The sequence below is a fragment of the Mustelus asterias genome, chromosome 8 (assembly GCF_964213995.1).
Source record: "Mustelus asterias chromosome 8, sMusAst1.hap1.1, whole genome shotgun sequence".
NCBI lineage: Eukaryota > Metazoa > Chordata > Chondrichthyes > Carcharhiniformes > Triakidae > Mustelus > Mustelus asterias.
The window spans coordinates 77,753,351-77,772,996 of NC_135808.1; the positions used below are offsets into that span (position 1 = coordinate 77,753,351).

Below are 19,646 nucleotides of genomic sequence, written 5' to 3' on the forward strand. Positions count from 1 at the left end.
CTCTGTCTTCACTGAAGGTGGCGGACACCATATTTGCAGGTTGCTGCTGTGACCACTAATCCTCCTTCATATATTTTCTGGCTTGCTGGAGGATGATGGTCTAAGCTCCAAGGTGACTTGTCTCCACTGTAGTTACAAAGGATTTTATTTATAAAGCAGCTGAAGATGGTTATGGTGGTCAGAAGTCAATTATCTCAGCTCCAGGACATTACTGCGGAAGTTCCTGAGGTAGCATCCTAGGCACAACCATTTTTATCTGCTTTATAAATAACCACCTATCTATCATAAGGTCAGAAGTGGAGATGTTTGTGGATGACTGAACAATGTTCAGCACCATTCGCAACTCCTCAGATACTGAAGCAGTTCACTGGACAATACCCAGGTTTGGGCTGACAACTAGCAAGTAATATTCACACCACACAAGTGACAGGCAATGATCATCTCCGACAATAGAGGATTTGACCCATCATCCCTTGACATTCAATGGCATTAACATCACTGAATCTCCCACTATCAACATCATGGGGGCTACCATTGACCAGAAACTGAACTAGCCATATAAATACTATGGCTACCAGAGCAGATCAAAAGCTGGGAATCATGCAGCAAGTCCCTCACCTTCTGACCCCAGGGCCTGTCCACCAGCTACAAAGCACAAGTCATCAGTGTAATGGAATATTCTCCACTTGCCACTTGCAGCTCCAACAACACTCAATAAGCTTGACACCATCCAGGATGCAGCTTGATTGCTACCCCTTCCACTAACATTCAATCTGGCAAACAGTAGCAGCTGTGCATATCATCTATAAGATGCACTGCAAGCACTCACAAAGTTTCCTTGGGCAGTACCTTCCAAGCCCACAACCACTACTATCTGTAAGGACAAGAACAGCAGACACATGGGAACAGCACCACCTGGAAGTTCCCTTCCAAGTCTCTCTCCATCTTGACTTGGAAATATATTGTCATTCCTTCACTGTCAAAATACTGGAATTCCCTTCCTAACAGCAATGTGGGTGTACCTACACCTCAGGGACTGCAGCTTTCAAGAAGGCAGCCTACCACCACCTTCTGAAGGGAAACTAGGGATGGGCAATAAATGTTGGCCTAGCCAACAACCACTTCCTATAAAAAAATGATTTTAAAAAATAGTCAGGGACCTTGGTAAATATTGAAGGCAGGTCTGGCTAGTGTTTAAAAATTGTGGCAGTGCCTATGCTGCCATCAGGTAACAGCAGAATTTCCATCTACCTTCCTATTAACTCCCTCCATAACTTGATTGGATGGGTTCCATGCCTCTGCCTTATTAAATGACTAACCGCCTCATGATTGTGTTCAGCCAGCTGTTTCTGCCCCATGTCATCTGCATTAAACTCCCCACAAGAAGCAACTTCATAAGCATTTGTTCTTGAAGGTTGCAACTGCGCTTTCATGGTGTACCACCTGAAATAATGGATTATACAATGCAGCACAAGACGACAAGTTTTTCTAGTAGTGAAGTTGAATTCAGTAGAACTATAATTAGCTACTCACATAAGTTGCTGCTGTAACAGTCCCACAGCAGCCAGTTCCTCAAATGCCTGCTCTGACTTGGGATGTGTAGGAACAACAGCATCGATATCAACCTGCAATTAAAGTTCAATATTAAGTGAACAAAAGATATGTTCAAGACATTGAGGGTACAACATGATGAAGCACTATTCTACTTATAATTTTTTTGTTATGCCATTTTTCTATCGAATGAAGCAAAGTTTGACTCTCTTCCCACTCTGCACATACTTGATCCCAGGCCAATTTTGCTTCCCTTAGTATTTGTTAGGCAAGTAGATAGAGTTAAGATACGGATCAGTCATGATCTAAGTGAAAGATGGAATAAAAACAAAATGGCTTAAAACTGATTTTTGGCCCTCCTGCAGAATTCCCCCCTGCTGCTACTGACACTGCCAACAGGAGCTTGGGGGAATTTCACCCATAGATTTAAAGTGATTTTAAAGTGATTGGTAGAAAGATTAGAGGGGAGATGAAGAAATATATTTTCATTCAGAGGGTTGCTGGGGTCTGGAATTCACTATCTGAAGGAGTAGTTGAAGCAAAAGCCCTCAACTCAGTAAGAGGTGTTAGTGTCTGGATATGCATCTCAAGTGCCATAACCTGCAGGGCTTTGGACCAAATACAAGATAGTCAGATTCAGATTAAGCTGGGTTGCTTGTTTAGAATCATAGAATCCCTGCAGTGCAGAAGGAGGCCATTTGGCCTGTCGAGTCTACACCGACAACAATCCCACCCAGGCCCTATTCCTGTAACCCCATGTATTTACACTGCTAATCCCATGACACTAAGGGGCAATTTAGCATGTCCAATCCACCTAATCTGCACATCTTTGGAGTGTGGGAGGAAGCCGGAACACCCGGAGGAAACCCATGCAGACATGGGGAGAATGTGCAAACTCCACACAGACAGTTACCCGAGGCCAGAATTCAACCCGGGTCCCTGGCACTGTGAGGCAGCAGTGCTAACCACTGTGCCACCATGCTATCATACTGGATGGCCCCTTTCTACATCATAAACTTTCTATGATTCTATTCCATAATATGCTCAAGGATTGAATGATCTCTCCTTTTTATGTTATTAGCTTGTGGATGTTAAAATAAATTGTCACACCGAACTCCAGCTGAAATGGGCTAACCTGAAGATAAAACTAAAAACTTCTTGGTATACATGGCATAGATCCACATTAAGCAGCATATTTAGCTACAGTCCTAAAAGCATTTATTTCTATCCTCCTTCGCCAGAATGTTTGATCAAAAACTTTACAATGACTGAATTTTTGCAAACATCTTAAGAATGATCAGTAATGGTTAAGTTCTTACCTTTCCCATAGCAACAGCAGTTTCATTCAGGTCTCTTTCATGGATGTTAGTATCTTCACCAATAAATTTCAGGATGGTTCTGCTCTGGCCCTTAAATAGTTGGCCTCCCACGATTCCAAAACTTTGATCCTAAACAAATTGATTTAATTGCTAGAATACAAGTTTTTTGTTCCAATTTTTTCTTTGTACTGAAAATATGTATCAATCAAGGTGGCACATACCATTAATGAAAAAGATGCTGGGGCCAGAATTTTACTAGCCCCCCACCACAGGAATCGGAGCGGATGAGGGGCAGAGCATGGGAAGGTCCGTTGACCTCAGGCGGGATTTTACGGTTTCGGGACAAGCGAGGCTATAAAGTCCCACCCTACATGTGTAATGAAATTCAGATAATTGCATCCTTGGATTGTGCACTATAGATACCATTTGGTGTCCAAATGGCAACTGCAGCTCATACGCACACCTTTTGAGTGAGTCATGCCAAAGGTCATACTGGTAATGTGTTAACATCTGCACAATGAATGGCCACTGGAAACAGGAAGATCATGACTCCAGTCAATGTGCAATGCTGATTTAATATCAGCTGCGTCATTTTGTAGATCAACACTCCAACAAATGTCTTAATTTTGTACAGCTGTATAGCATTCAGCAGCAAGAAGAATCCCCCACCATCAATGCTATTTAAATGCATCATTAACTGCTTACACATTAGTTGCTCATTGAGTTTTGTCCATTACTTGGATTCTACACTAACTGGACAGCTAGTGCTGCAGTGACATTGTCGCTGGATTAATAATCGAGAGACCCGGATTCGAATCCTACCATGGTTGATTGTAAAATTTGAATTCAATAAAAATCTGGTGCTTTCTATAGTTGTTTAAAGTTGCCAATTGCTCCAAGACATTGATGTAAGAGCAATCATTAACCTTGAAATACAGAATCACTTGGTAAAGTGTTAGAGGTCTTGCAGAGCAGGGTAATTTGCTAGAATGGGAAGCAGGAACAAAGGGATGAGAGAAGAGTTCTGAGCAGGAGGCATATGATGCCAATACCATTCGTATACTGAAGGGCAACATAGTGGCTAAAATATGGGCACTACAGATCTGAAAAAAAAATGCTTATAGTTTGATAATACCTGAACATCTCTCATTCTCTCAGCTCCACTTGACTTTAAAAGTTGTGAACTTTCTCTAGTCTCAGTGACACTCCGACCAATTTGCACAGATGACTTCTGAAGTGCAGCAAAAAAAGTGATAAAAACACAGCATTCTCATTAACTGACAGTGAAATAAATTACACCAAATATCACAGCATAAAATGCATAATGCAATAACAATCATTAAGGGAACACTTGGCGTATGAATTTAAATCTTGCATAAAGGAATTTTCCTTGTGCAGCAGGTTTCTTGGCAGCTAACCAATCTATATAATTTAACATCTTGCCTATATTAAACTTTCAAAAACTTTCATGACAGCCCACAATCATTGCTTCTCTATAGCTGAAATTACCTTGATTGTTTCAAATAGCCACTTTCGTTTAAGTTAATTATGAGTGACTTAAATATCCAATTATTTAACATTATGCAAAGAACGTTTCAATTCATTGGACAACTAGAAAACAACCAGGAATAAGTGTGACTGAACCACTAAATTTTCAAGCACAAGAATTTGCAGATAGAATTTCACGATAAAGTGAGAAATCGACCACACACTAATCTGATCACTTGCTCATATATGTTAATAATGATTAGAGAATGCCAACCCTGCCCATAAAATAGGTAAAAAGAGAAAGCAAAAAAATGAGAATCTGAAACAAATAAAAAGTGCCAACAATAATTAACAGTTAGGTCAGGATCTGATTGAAAGAACAGACAAAAAGTCTCCAATGGAATGAAGAAAAATTACAGCTGAACAGCATTTTAAAAGTGCAGAAGAAACAAAAGATGGGGTGGAATAAACAAACTGACATCCACATGAGAGGGAATGGTAAAGTATTTAAATAAAAAACAGGAAATAGTTAAGTGACAGCAATCAGAGACAACAAGAAATATAATTAAATCAAAGGCATTTATGAGACAAGAAGGGTTGGATTTTTACATCAGCGGTAGGAAATTGAAGTCAGGATTGTTTCCGTGTCCTGAAGCATCCCCTGCAGAGAAAGAGAAATGAGCCCTGGCTTTCACAGGGCAACAGGGTAAATGAGATGGAGACAGGTTTGACAGCAGGGGACTGGAAGCATGCCAACTCAAGTGTAAGCCTGATTTAAACCCACCACAGCAGCCACGACAGTGGTAGTGAAGAAATGCAGTGAACTTTGGGATGAACTTCTCAATTCAATTGTGTTCCAAAAGAGCTGGAGAAAACAACACAGCTCTTCATTTTTCCGATGCTGAACTAAATGTGATGCTGCAGGCTGTGCGGGAAGAGAGGGTGATCCTTTTCCTGGAGAACAGCAGGAGACCACCCACACAGCATGGCTGACCAGAAAACTCCTTCACGCTCTTACATCCTGACATCAGGCATACTGGAAGGATTATCTACCTGTATGGCCCTGTCATGAATACACCTTACGTAGTTGTCAAGTCCTGAAGTGGAACTTGAACCTAGAGCTTCTAGCCCGAAGGTAGAGATGTTACCACTGTGCCAAAAGACTCTGACACTCATTTAACCTATCTAAATCCCTTTGCAAACTTCTTGTGTACATTTCATAACTTACTCTCCAACCTAGCTTTGTATCATCAGTAAATTTAACCACAATGTTTTCAATCCCTTCATCCAAGTTGGTTATATTTTTGAGGCCCAGCACTAATCCCTGTGACACTCCATTACAGCTTTTCAGCCCAAAAATGACCTATTTATCTCTACTCTCTTCTTCCGGTTAGCTAATCAATCCTCTATCCATACTTAACGTTACCTCCAAGACCACAAGCTCTTATTTTGTGTCGTAACCGTTGACATGGCACCTTGTCAAATATCTACTGGAGATCCAGGTACACCACATCTATAAGGTTCCCCTTTATCCACCTTGCTTGTTACTTCCTATAAGATCATAAAACATAGGAGCAGAATTAGGCCACTCGGCCCATCGAGTCTGCTCCGCCATTCAATCATGGCTGATATTTTTCTCATCCCCACTCTCCTGCCTTTTCCTCATAACCCCTGACCCCCTTATTAATCAAGAACCTATGTATCTCTGTCTTAAACACACTCAATGACCTGGCTTCCACAGCCTTCTGCAGCAAAGAGTTCCACAGATTCACCACTCTCTGGCTGAAGAAATTCCTCCTCATCTCTGTTTTCAAGGATCATCCCTTTAGCCTGAGATTGTGCCCCCTGGTTCTAGTTTTTCCTACTAGTGGAAACATCCTCTCCATGTCCACTCTATCCAGGCCTCGTAGTATCCTGTAAGTTTCAATAAGATCCCCCCTCATCCATCTAAACTCCAACGAGTACAGACCCAGAGTCCTCAACCATTCCTCATAATATAAGCTCTTCATTTCAGGGATCATTCTTCTGAAGCTCCTCTGGACCCTTTCCATGGCCAGCACATCCTTCCTTAGATACAGCACCCAAAACTGCTCACAATACTCCAAATGGGGTCTGACCAGCGCCTTGTGCAGCCCCAGAAGTACATCCCTGCTCTTGTATTCTAGCCCTCTCAACATGAATGCTAACATTGCATTTGCCTTCCTAACTGCTGACTGAACTTGCATGTCAACCTTAAGAGAATCTTGAACAAGGACTCCCAAGTTCCTTTGTGTGTCTGATTTCCTAAGCATTTCCTCATTTAGAAAATAGTCTATGCCTCCATTCCTCCTTCCAAAGTGCATAAGCTTTCACTTTTCCACATTGTATTCCATCTGCCATTTCTTTGCCCACTCTCCTAACCTATCCAGGTCCTTCTGCAACCCCCTGCTTCCTCAATACTACCTGTCCCTCAACATATCTTTGTATCATCTGCAAACTTAGTAACAGTGCCTTCAGTTCCTTCTTCCACATCATTAATGTATATTGTGAAAAGTTGTGGTCCCAGCACCGAACCCTGAGGCACGCCACTAGTCACCAGCTGCCATCCTGAAAAAGACCCCTTTATCCCGACTCTCTGCCTTTTGCCAGTCAGCCAATCCTCTATCCATGCCAGGATCTTACCCTTAACACCATGGGCTCTTAACTTACTTAACAGTCTCCTATGTGGCACCTTGTCAAAGGCCTTTTGGAAATCTAAATAAATCACATCCTCCTCAAAGAATTTTTAATAGATTTGTCAGACATGACCTCCCCTTGACTCAGTCCTATCTTATCATGCACTTCCAAGTACTCTGCGATTTCATCTTTAATAACAGATTCAAATCTTGCCAATGACCGAAGTCAGGCTAACTGGCCTATAATTTCCCGTCTGGTGCCTCGCTCCCTTCTTAAACAGCGGTGTTACATTAGCTACTTTCCAGTCCTCTGGGACCCTCCCAGCCTCCATTGATTCCTAAACGATCACCACCAATGCCTCCATAATTTCCTCTGCTATCTCTTTTAGAACCCTGGGGTGTAGTCCATCTGGTCCAGGTGATTTATCCACCTTCAGACCTTCCAGTTTCTCCAGAACCTTCTCCTTAGTGATGGCCACTGCACTCACCTGTGTCCCCGATTCTCCTGGAGCTCTGGCATCCCACTGGTGTCTTCCACCGTGAAGACTGATGCAAAGTAACTATTCAGTTTCTCTGCCATTTCTTTGTTTCTTATTATTACTTCTCCAGCGGTTCAATGTCTATTTTTGCCTCTGTCTTACCTTTTATATATTGAAAAAAACTCTTCCTATCTTCTTTTATATTACTAGCTGGCTTACACTCATATTTCATCTTCTCCCCCCTTATTGCTCTTTTAGTTGTCCTCTACTCACTTTTAAAGGCTTCCCAATCCTCTGGCTTCCCACTAATCCTCGTCACTTTGTATGCTTTTTCTTTTGTTTTTATGCTGTCCTTGACTTCCCTCATCGGCCATGGATGCCTCTTCCTCCCCTTAGCATGTTTCCTCCTCCTTGGGATGAATTTCTGTTGTGCCTCCCGAATAACCCCCAAAAACTCCTGCCATTGCTGTTCCACTGTCTTCCCTGCCAGGCTCCCTTTCCAATCAACTCTGGCCAGCTCCCTCCCTCATTCCTCAGATAACTAATAAATTAGTCAAACAAAAAGCAATGCACATCAACTAGGCATGTGACAATTGTAATGACCATCTCCTTTCTAATACCTAATGTGATCCTGAAAGGATTTCCAATGCCCCATATATATGATGAGTTTGTCATCCAGTGTCTTTTCAGTTTTACTCTGGCTTAAGAACATCAGAAATAAGAGCAGGAATAGGTCATACTGCCCCTTGAACTATCTACTTTTCAATGTGATCATGATTAAACTTTTATATCAACTCCAATTTCTCATCCAATCGCATATCCCTTGATTTCTTCCATACTGAAAATTTATTGATTTCAGTCTTAAGTTGACTTTTTAAAAAATGTATGGGTATGTGCCACTGACTAAGCCAACATTTATTGCCTTCGAGTTTCCCTCGAGAAGGTGATTGGCAGTGTTCTCAGGTATCTGCTGCCCTTGTTGTTCTTGATGGCAGTGGTTGTGGATTTTGAAGATGCTGCCTAAGGAGCTCTAGTGAGTTCCTGATTGAGCAACACAGCCTTCTGGGGTAAAAATACAAATTCAAAAATACTTCTCCTCATCAAATTTTAAATGCACCTCCTCCACTTGTCCCTATCTCGTCCATCCTTTGAACTCAGGCCAGGAAAGATCCAGGCAGTGCAACGCATACCCAGGGCCCAGAGTTGAAGAGAAAGAAGTCACACTGCCTTTTTACCACCACAAGCTGCCATAAACCAGGTAAGTTTAAAGGTCCATTGGAGTGGTCAGAGATTGGCGGGGTTTGGACTCAAGTGGGTGTGTGACATTCTGCCTTAGTGGTTGGGGGAATGGTGGCGAGTGCCGACATCAGGGGAGGTTGAGGGTGTTGGGCCTCGTGAGGGGAGGGTGTCAAGCTTCAGGAGGCTGGGATCATGCCACAGGTTGTGTCCAGTCAGGCCTGCAGGGAGGAGTGGGAAGGGTGGTGTTGTTGGGTGGTGCTGAGTCTCAGGGCAATGGGGGGGAGGGGGTAGTGTCAGTAGGCCTCAGATCTGGTCCGAGCAGACCTAAGGGGGGTGGTTGATGGTGGTGAGAGTTGCTCCTGGCACAGGTGGTGAGTGGAGCAGGGGAGGAGCACTGTACGGATGTTGAGAATCCTATCAGGGAGTAGGGATTGGGTAAGGCAGGTGTACCATGGGAGCATATTTGGGGAGTCCCTCAGGTGTGGGTGGAGTTCTGTGGGTAGGGTAGCAGGGAGATGGTGGGGGAAGACCCGAGTGGGTTGTGGGAGGTGGGGTCCTGTTGTGGGTTTGAAGGGTTAGTCTGGGTTTATAGAATAGTTACCCAGAAATTAGAAATGACTTTAATCCTTCTAATATTTTCTAGGTAATTACTGGTGTAATCTAGTTGGAACCATTTGAAAATTACGATTTAAATTGCATTTTCACATGGTTCCCAGTGCAGGATCTAGTTGTGAATGTGGGGGAAGAATCAGTAAATTCTCCGATGACACGAAAATTAGTGGTGTGGTCAATAGCGAGGAGAAAAGCCTTAGATTATAGGAGGATTTAGCGGGTTGGTTAGATGGGCAGAAGAGTAGCAAATGGAATTTAATCCTGAAAAGTGAGGTGATGCATTTTGGGAGGACTAACAAGGCAAGGGAATACACAATGAACAGTAGGGTGCTAGGATGTACAGAGGATCAGAGAGACCTTTGGGTACATATCCAAAGATCTTGAAAACAGCAGCACACGTAGATAAGATGGTTAAGAAGGAATAGGGGATATTTGCCTTTATTAGCCAAGCACAGGATATAAGAGCAGGGAGGTAAAGATGGAGAACTCATTAAGCTTCAGCAGTTTCTAGTTGGTACACTATAGGAAGAATGTGATTGCACTAGAAAGTATGCAGAGGTGGTTCACCAAGATGTTGCCTGGGTTGGAGCGTTTCAGCTATGAAGAAAGGTTGGATAGGTTAGGGTTGTTTTCCTTAGAACAGAGAAAGCTGAGTGGTGTACATCGATGTGTACAAAATTATGAGGGATAGATAGGGTAGATAGGTTGAAACTTTTCCCCTAAGCAGAAGGGTTAATAACCAGGGGGCATACATTTAACGTAAGGAGCAGGAGATTGAGAGGGGATTTGAGGCAAAACCTTTTCACCCAGAGTGGCGGGAATCTGGAACTCACTGCCTGACTGGGAGGTAGCGGTGGGAACCCCCATAATATTTAAGAAGCAATTACAAGAGCACTTGAAATGTCATAGCATTCAAGGCTATGGACCAAGTGCTGGAAAATGGGATTAGAATAGATAGATGTTGATGATGTGACGGCCAGCACAGACATGATGGACTGAAGGATCACTTTGTGTGCTGTAAAACTCTATGGGGGTGATCTTACCGGCTCGTCCCATTGGTTGGTTGGTGTAGCAAGCCGGCAAGATCAGGTGAGGGGCAAAACATCGGATTTGCGCCTCTCGCGATGTTACCAGCCCATTATAACTGGCAAAATTGACTTCGCGTACATAAAGGGGGGCGATTCTCCCATCCTGCCAGGTTAGTTTTTCAGTGCAACAGGTCAGGAGAATCACGTGTTGGCCGATTCGCGGGATTCACACATGCATTCCTGCCGCGCGCACATCTCCCAGCGCCAGATATCCGGTGCGTTCGGAACCACGCTAGAAGACGCGGGAACACCAGGTAAGTCATGTTAATATATTTTACATATCTTTATACTTGTGATTAGCAGGCCCAGGACTGAATTCTCCGGGCTCGCTAGCATCTCTCAGCCCGTCAGGAGTATTTCACTCCAGCAGGGTTCAGACTAGCTCCCCACTTTCAGGGAACTAGTGGGGCGACCACGCTGGAATGAAGGGGGGCAATCCGGGCCCCCTAGGGGTTTGGGCGACGGGGGGGTGGTGCCCACTGGGCATGGGCACCCTGCCAGTGCCAGCCTATGCCCCCAACACGGCCAAAGGGGCAAAGTGCCCATGCCCGGGGGAACCTTGGCACTGCACAGCAGGCATGGGGCAGTGCTAAGAGGGTGGGGCCTAGCGGGTGGGGCCAGCTGGGGGCAGGGCCTAGGGGTGATTGGTGGGAGTGGGGGGTCCCCCTGCCACTCTGCATGGCGATCAGTCGGGGCTGGAGGGAGGCCAGGGATTGGGGTGGGCTGGCCAGGTGGTCAGCGGTGGGAGGGGTCTGCCGGGGGATGGGGGGGATCAGCCGATGGGAATGGGGGGGATCATCACTGCTTGGGGCCGGGGTGGGGAGCAGCACTGAGGGGGTCCTGGGCTGGCCAGTGACTGAGCTGATCAGCAAACGGGAGGCTGACAGTTCGTGGCCACTGCGCATGCGCAAGAGGCCTGCTGGTTTCAGCCTCCTGGGCCCAGCCCCCTGAAACTTATGAGATTCACGATTGTGACCTCTGCATTGCACTGAGTGTGGGAGATTCTAGTGTGAACTCCCACTGAAAAAACAATCGTGATTTACACCAATTTTCCCACAAATTCAGGACTTACAATGTTTTTAGGAGAATCGTGGCCAAAGGATGCAAAGCAGATTTCAATATTCATAACTTAATTTAAATATTATCAGTGAGTCCCTGACCCGATCATGCGAGCTCACTTGCAACGGGGACCACATGTGATGGCCTCGCCAGTGGGACCGGAGACCATTGAAGCCGCCCCCCAGGTGATCAAGGGCAGGGCCGGGCAGTGCCCCTTGGGCAGTGACAGCCTGCCACTGCCAGCCTGGCACCCTGACACAGGCAGTTCCGACCAGTCATCTTGGAAGTGCCCACCGGGCACCGCCAAGGGGGTGGAACTTGAGGGAGTGGGGCCTGAAGAAGCAGGGCTTGAGGGGGCTGAGACTGAAGAGGCAGGGTCTGGAGAAGGCAGGCCCATGTAGTGGAGCTGGGCCATGACAGGGGCGGGGAGTGAAAGGAGGGGTATTCTGCACCAGGGAGGGTGTGGGGATTGGCCGGGGAGGTGATGGGGGGGTGGGGGGGGGAAGCGATGTCCGGAGGGACAGCTGAGGGTGGCGATCAGGGGAAGGGGTGATGTCTAGGGCAGCAATCAGGAATAGGCAATGTCTAGGGTAGCGACCAGGAGGGGGAACGAGTACAGGAGATATCCCAGTGCACTTTATACATAGTGCACTGGGAGATCGGGGTGCCTGTGCAATGGTGCCCTTAGGGCTCAGCAGCCAGCTGTTATTCTCATATGCCCCGCCACTCCCCCTACTGGCAAGAATCACATCTGGGCTCTTTTTCGAAGTGCCATACGGTTGCGACTGAGAGCTCACCCAAAACATTGACACGATTCTTTCCCATTTTCGAGCTCGTTCAGCGATTAGAATCTTTTTGGTAAAATCATTTCCTGTGATTCTATAAGCAGAAAAGCACTCATCAAACTGCAACTGCATTGTTGAACAAAAGATGGTTTATTTCAGCATCCCATTATTACTATTCTTTTACCCTGACAAGTGGTTGGTGAAATAGTTTTCCTACTAAAGCATTCATTCATCCTGAAGACAAAGCACATGTTGCTTGAATTTACCTGGGAAGATTCAATGCTCACGAGCTTATCAATATTTTCTTTTTCTTCTGGCATTAGTGTGGATAGCTCAGAATCAGACATCCCAAGTATTTTAGTGGCTGAGTCCTGAAATGCAAAGATGAAATGAAGAGGAATAACAATATAGCAATATATTTACACAGTCACATTAAAAAACAATGGCCTGAATTTTACCATCAGCGTGCGAGTGCAATCAGCAGGCCTGGAAGCAAATGTGGTATCTAATCCCACCCGCGATTGGATGGCAACCCAGATTTCAGGCTCGCCGACCGATTAATATCCGGCCAACATGACAGTGGCTCAGCTTTGCTGGTGGGGGCAGGGACGGGAGCCTGTCAGGTGATGTGTCAATGGAGAACTGGAGGAAGGATGAAGAAGTGCACAGGGAACTCCCTAAAGGCTGTCAAAGAGTTGCTGAGGAGTCGCAGAGAGCTGTCAGACCTTGTCTGGAAGGAGTAACGAATTGATGGCCTCAGGATCAGTAGCCTATGCCAGGCAGCAGAGCAGTTCCAGTGAGCACTCTGTCCCCTGCTTCTCAGATGATTGCCTACATGCTCTACTGGAGGCAGAGAGTGGCAGGAGATAGTAATCCCATGAGATTACAAGACAAGAGCACCTCATCAAACGAAAAAGGCATGGCTGGAGGGAGTTGCCCAGGTGAGTGGGCCTGATGCTATGTGCCACACATGGATCCAGTATCAGAAAAGGTTCAATCACCTTCTGTGCTCCACAAGGGTGAGTATTGGGTTGGCATAGACGTGTGTATAGATGTCCTGGAGGGTGCCAGATTTTGTGGCACTCAGGAGTGAGAGATGCAGATTACTAAATGGCACATATCCCTGTGTTGTCTGTTAGGGTCCTGGACCTGAGGTATATTATGAAGCCAGACTAGACCCCAACAGTTTTTCTATTTTGGCATAAAAATTAGGAAAGGATGCTTTGCTCCAGGAGTAATTCTACTGAAAAATTAGGGATCTTTTATCAAACCATGCTTTATTCATAAGACAGTTTTATATAACTCTAACAAAACGAATCAGCTTAACTTTTAACAGTTGAACAACAGTTAAAAAATTGGAAGGAAACATCACTAATTTCTAACTTATCACTATTTCAATTCCAAATAAGCAACAGTCCTCTTAACCCAAGCATACTTGCTATAAATTGTTAATAGCTTTGAAGCTTTAATCAAAAAACCTCAGGGGACCTTTTCATCTATAAACTAAAATCCATTAGCTGTCTCCTGGATAAATACTACATGACTTAAATGTGTAATTAGCCTGCTTTCTCAGCATCTAAGCCGTATTCCCTCCAGATATACTGACTGCCTGTAGAAAGAAACAGAATTTTAAAACATTTCCTTAAACAACAAAATGCATATCTACTAGCATCTACTATAATCACAATCCAACACAGGGAAATGTTCCCATTTGGCTTGGATGTGTGATAGAGTGAGGTGTGCCAATCTGATGACACCTGAACCTGTTTGTCATGGGGAGTGGTGCGTGGAAAGGCAGGTATGGTGTAGCAAATGGAGGATGGACAAATGAAAGCACTTTTGTGTAGGAGCATGCGTGAATGGGTGGTGCGGTGCTCAACTTTCTGATCCTTTTGATGTTTGAGGTGGAAACCCTTGATATGGAATGTGAGCATTGAGCATGGTCCAAGGGTCAAAGATATTAATAAGAGTCCAGTGGACAGGGAAGAGACTGGAGGACAATATAAGAGGTGTAGGGTAATGGGATTTTGAATGAATAAGAGTCCGTGTTACTCATCCAATCACAATGCCTTAGTGAAGCAGCTGTTCATTGTGACAAACAACCATCATATAGTCACTTTGTAATGATGTTACCAACTGACATCTTCTCTTGCTCCATTCGATCTGCCATCCTCACAACATGCCACAGTCTGCAAGGAGGAGCTGCGAACAGATGCACGTACGTCACATTGACTCTGTTCCAAGCACCAGCACAGGTAGAGGCATGTCAGTGGACAATAGTAATGCATTGTCACATTCACATGAGGAGCTGGAGGAAGTAGAGAGTCCACAGGGCGACAGCAGTCAGAGGTTCGCTGGAGACCAGGACAATGCTGAAACTGAGGCAGATGCTGAGCCTCTGGAGTCATCCATCAAACGGCAGATGCTGGATATCCAGTGGGATGCATGGGAAGGTCTGACTGAGATCCTTGAGGGTCTGCATGCCATGGTCTCTATCTTGGTGCGGATTAAGTCACCAGACCAAGCAGTGAAAGCTGCTAGACTTCAGGCAGGGTTAGCCTCTGCCTGCCATGAGAAATGACTGTGATGGGAGCTGAGAGGAACAATATAGGAACTGCCATAGGAAAGATAGAACAGGAGATAAGGGAGGTGGGGAAGTTGCATTTTTGATTAGGGAGAACATTACGACAGTACTGAGAGGGAGTATATCCGAGGGTTCACCCACTGAGTACATATGAGTAGAAGAAAAATAAGGGAGAGATCACTTTGATAGGACTGTACAACAAGCTCCCAAATAGTCAGCGGGAAATTGAAGAGCAAATATGCAAGGAGATTACAGATAGCTGCAAGAAAAATAGGGTGGTAATAGTAGGGGACTTTAACTTTCCCAACATTGACTGGGACAGCCACAGTATTAGGTGCTTGGATGGAGAGAAATTTATTGAGTGTATTCAGGAGGAATTTCTCATTCAGTGTGTGGATGGCCCAACCAGTGAGGGGGCAAAACCTGACCTCCTCTTGGGAAATAAGGAAGGGCAGGTGACAGAAGTGTTAGTGAGGGATCACACTGGGACCAGTGACCATAATTCCATTAGTTTTAAGATAGCTATGGAGAACGATAGGTCTGGCCCAAAAGTTAAAATTCTAAATTGGGGAAAGACCAATTTTGATGGGATTAGACAGGAACTTTCAAAAGTTGATTGGGGGAGTCTGTTGGCAGGCAAAGGGACATCTGGTAAGTGGGAGGCATTCACAATCGTGTTAACCAGGGTTCAGGGGAAGCACATTTCTTTTAGAGTGAAGGGCAAGGCTGGTAGAAGTAGGGAACCCTGGATGACTCGGGATATTGAGGCCCTGATCAAAAAGAAGGAGGACATGACATGCATAGGCAGCTGGGACCAAATGGATCCCTTGAAGAGTATCGAGGTTGTCGGAGTAGAGTTAAGAGAGAAAGAAGGGGGGTAAGAAGGGGACATGAGATTGCTTTGGCAAATAAGGCAAAGGAAAATCCAAAAAGCTTCTACAAATACATAAAGGGCAAAAGAATAACTGGGAGAGAGTAGGGCCTCTTAAGGATCAACAAGATCATCTATGTGCAGATCCACAAGAGATGGGTGAGATCCTAAATGAATATTTCTCATCAGTATTTATTGTTGAGAAAGGCACGGATGTTAGGAAACTTGGGGAAATAAATAGTGATGTCTTGAGGAATGTACATATTACAGAAAAGGAGGTGCTGGAAGTCTTAAAGCAGATCAAGGTAGTTAAATCCCCAGGACCTAATGAAATGTATGCCAGGACATTGATGGAAGACTAGAGAGGAAATTGCGGATCCCCTAGCAGAGATATTTGAATCATTGATAGCCACGGGTGAGTGCCCTGAAGATTGGAGAGTGGCAAATTTTGTGCCTTTGTTTAAGAAGGGCTGCAGGGAGAAACCTGGGAACTACAAACTGATGAGCCTAATGTCTGTAATGGGCAAGTTGTTAGAAGCTATTCTGAGAGACAGAATCTATAGGCATTTAGAGAGGCAAAGACTGATTAGGGACAGTCAGCCTGGCTTTGTGAGTGGAAAATCATGTCTCACGAATTTGATTGAGTTTTTTGAAGATATAACCAAAAAGATAGATGAAGGTAGTGCAGTTGATGTTGTCTACATGGACTTTAGCAAGGCCTTTGACAAGGTACCGCATGGTAGGTTGTTGCATAAGGTTACATCACAGGGGATCCAGGGTGAGGTAGCCAATTGGGTACAAAATTGCCTTGACAACAGAAGACAGAGGGTGGTTGTAGAGCGTTGTTTTTCAAACTGGAGACCTGTGACCAGTGGTGTGCCTCAGGGATTGGTGCTGGGTCCACTGTTATTTGTTATTTATATTAATGATTTGGATGAGAATTTAAGATGCATGGTTTGTATGTTTGCAGATGACACCAAGATTGATGGCATAGTGGACAGTGAAGAAGTTTATCTAGGATTGCAACGGGATCTTGATCAATTGGGCCAGTGGGCCGATGAATGGCAAGTGGAGTTTAATTTAGATAAATGCGAGGTGATGCATTTTGGTAGATCGAATCAGGGCAGGACCTACTGAGTTAATGGTAGGGTGTTGGGGAGAGTTTTAGAACAAAAAGATCTAGGAGTACAGGTTCATAGCTCCTTGAAAATGGAGTCACAGGTCAACAGGGCGGTGAAGAAGGCATTCAGCGTGCTTGGTTTCATTGGTCAGAACACTGAATACAGGAGTTGAGACATTTTGTTGAAGTTGTACAAGACATTAGGAAGGCCACACCTGGAATACTGTGTACAGTTCTGGTCATCCTATTATAGGAAGGATATTATTAAACTAGAAATAGTGCAGATAAGATTTACTGGGATACTACCAGGACTTGATGGTTTGAATTATAAAGGGAGGCTGGATAGACTGGGACTTTTTTCCCTGGACCGTTGGAGGCTTCGGGTTGATCTTATAGAGGACTATAAAATAATGAGAGACATAGATAAGGTGGAAAGTCGACATCTTTTCCCAAAGATAGGGGAGTCTAAAACTAGAGGGCATAGGTTTAAGGTGAGAGGGAAGAGACACAAAAGGGTCCAGAGGGGCAATTTTTTCACTCAGAGTGTGCTAAGTATCTGGAACAAGCTGCCAGAGAGAGTAGTAGAGGCGGATACAATTTTGTCTTTTAAAAAGCATTGAGATTATTTGGGTAAGATGGGTATACAGGGGTATGGGCCAAATGCAGGCAATTGGGACTAGCTTAGTGGTAAAAACTGGGCGGCAAAAACTGGGTGAAATTGTGGAATGGGTGGGCATGTTGGAGTTGAGAATGGCAACGATATCTTTGTCCCCAACTTAATGCCCCCATTGACTTGCCAATCTGCCCTCAGGTGAGTGTAAAATTCAACCAGTAGTTATGTTTCAGGTCTGTGACCTTTCAGCAGAACTGGTAAAAATTAGTAATTTCCTATTACAGGCCATAACATCCTTGAAGTGGCGATCAGCAGTGGATTGCCAATCTGTACCCATGTAAATGCAGTAAATGACTTTTTTGCAAGATCTTCCTGACTCAGGCTGGATGAGATCCAGGCAACACAGTGGGTATCCGCGTCCGATATCAGAATAGAAAGAATCGCAATGAAGGAGGACCTGCCCCTTTTTTACAGCACAAGCTGCCATAAAACAAATCAGTTTAAAGATCCCGTTAAGATAACAGGCCAGCGAGAAGGTAAGTGGATGGAATTTGAGGATGGGGAGTCGGACAATGGTGGGGTGGGGTGGGGTGGGGTGGGGGAGTACAACATTTTCAGTGGGTGGCTGGCATCAGGTGGCCAGGTGGGAGGTTGGTGGAAGACATTGGTGGAAGGAATAATGCATTGGTGGGTAAGAGGGGTCAGATAATGCAGAGGTTCGGACATCTTTGATGGGTGGGTGGGAGGCAGTGTTAGGTAATGAGCAGTGGGGTATAAGGGATTAACATCAAGGGAGTGTGTGTTGAGTCGGACATGGGAGAAATGGGGGGTCAGACACCTTCATGCACGTGGAGAAGCTTCAGTTACTGGAAGTTGGTAGAGCAAACGTCAGACATGAAAGGAGGTCGGGAGTGAATTAAACATCGGGGTGAGGTAAGCGGTCAGATATTAAGGAGTGGGGAGCTGGACATCAGTAGGGGGTTGGAGGTGAGGAAATTGGACATGAGTATGGATGGGGGCGTCAGGTATTGGGATGGGGCAAACCGACTGGATGTGCAAACCGAAGAACTGCAGATCTGATCCATTGGTTGTGGGATCGCTTAGCCCTGTCTATCACTTGCTGTTTTTGCCATTTGGCATGCAAGTAGTCCTGTTTGGTAGCTTCACCAGGTTGACACCTCATCTTTAGGTATGCCTGGTGCTGCTCCTGGCATGCCCGCCTGCACTCTCCATTGAACAAGGGTTGATCCCCTGGTTTGATGGTAACGGTCGAGTGGGGGTTATGCCGGGCCATGAGGTTGCAGATTGTGCTGGAGTACAATTCCGCTGCTGTTGATGGCCCACAGCGCCTCATGGATGCCCCGTCTTAAGTTGCTAGATAGGTTTGAAGTCTGTCCCATTTAGCACGGTGATAGTGCCACACAACACAATGGAGGTTATTCTCAATGTGAAGGCAGGACGTCATCTCCACAAGGACTGTGCGGTGGTCGCTTTTACCAATACTGTCATGGACAGATGCAGCTGGCAGGTTGGTAAGGATGAGGTCAAGTATGTTATTTCCTCTTGTTGGTTCCTTCACCACTTGCTGCAGACCTAGTCTAGCAGTTATATCCTTTAGGACCCGACCAGCTCGATGAGTAGTGCTGCTGCCGAGCCACTCTTGGTGGTGGACATTGAAATCCCCCACTGAGAGTACATTTTGTGCCCTTGCCACCCTCAGTGCTTCCTCCAAGTGTTGTTCAACATGGAGGAATGCTGATTCATCAGCCGAAGGAGGATGGTACATGATAACCAGTAAGAGGTTTCCTTGTCCATGTTTAACCTTAAGCCATGAGACTTCATGAGCTCCAGAGTCAATGTTAAGGACTCCCAGGGCAACTCCCTCCCGACTGTATACTACTGTGTCGCCACCTCTGCTGGATCTGTCCTGCCAGTGGGACAGGACATATCCAGGGATGGTAATGGTGGCGTCTGGGGTGTTACCTGTAAGATATGATTCCATGAGAATGACTATGTCAGGCTGTTGCTTGACTAGTCTGTGAGACAGCTCTCCCAATTTTGGCACTAGCTGCTGCCTGATCTGCTGAATATTTCTAGCATTTTTTGTCTTTATACCAGCTCGGGCAGGATAGTTTACAGATTGGTGGCACTACCACTGAACTCAGTATCCAACCCCTCCATCAC

The 19,646-nt window shown here is 45.2% G+C and overlaps 1 protein-coding gene across 1 annotated transcript in view; it reads right to left on the reverse strand.

Annotated features, from left to right (window-relative positions):
• axdnd1 (axonemal dynein light chain domain containing 1) overlaps positions 1–19,646 on the reverse strand; it is a 177,422-nt gene that overhangs the window by 21,374 nt on the left and 136,402 nt on the right. Inside the window, exons 22-25 of the mRNA XM_078219193.1 lie at positions 12,541–12,645; positions 12,107–12,400; positions 2,871–2,999; positions 1,534–1,625 (exon numbers count right to left, since the gene is read on the reverse strand). Of these exons, the coding sequence (XP_078075319.1) occupies positions 1,534–1,625; positions 2,871–2,999; positions 12,107–12,400; positions 12,541–12,645 (620 nt within the window). The remainder of the gene's footprint in view (positions 1–1,533; positions 1,626–2,870; positions 3,000–12,106; positions 12,401–12,540; positions 12,646–19,646) is intronic.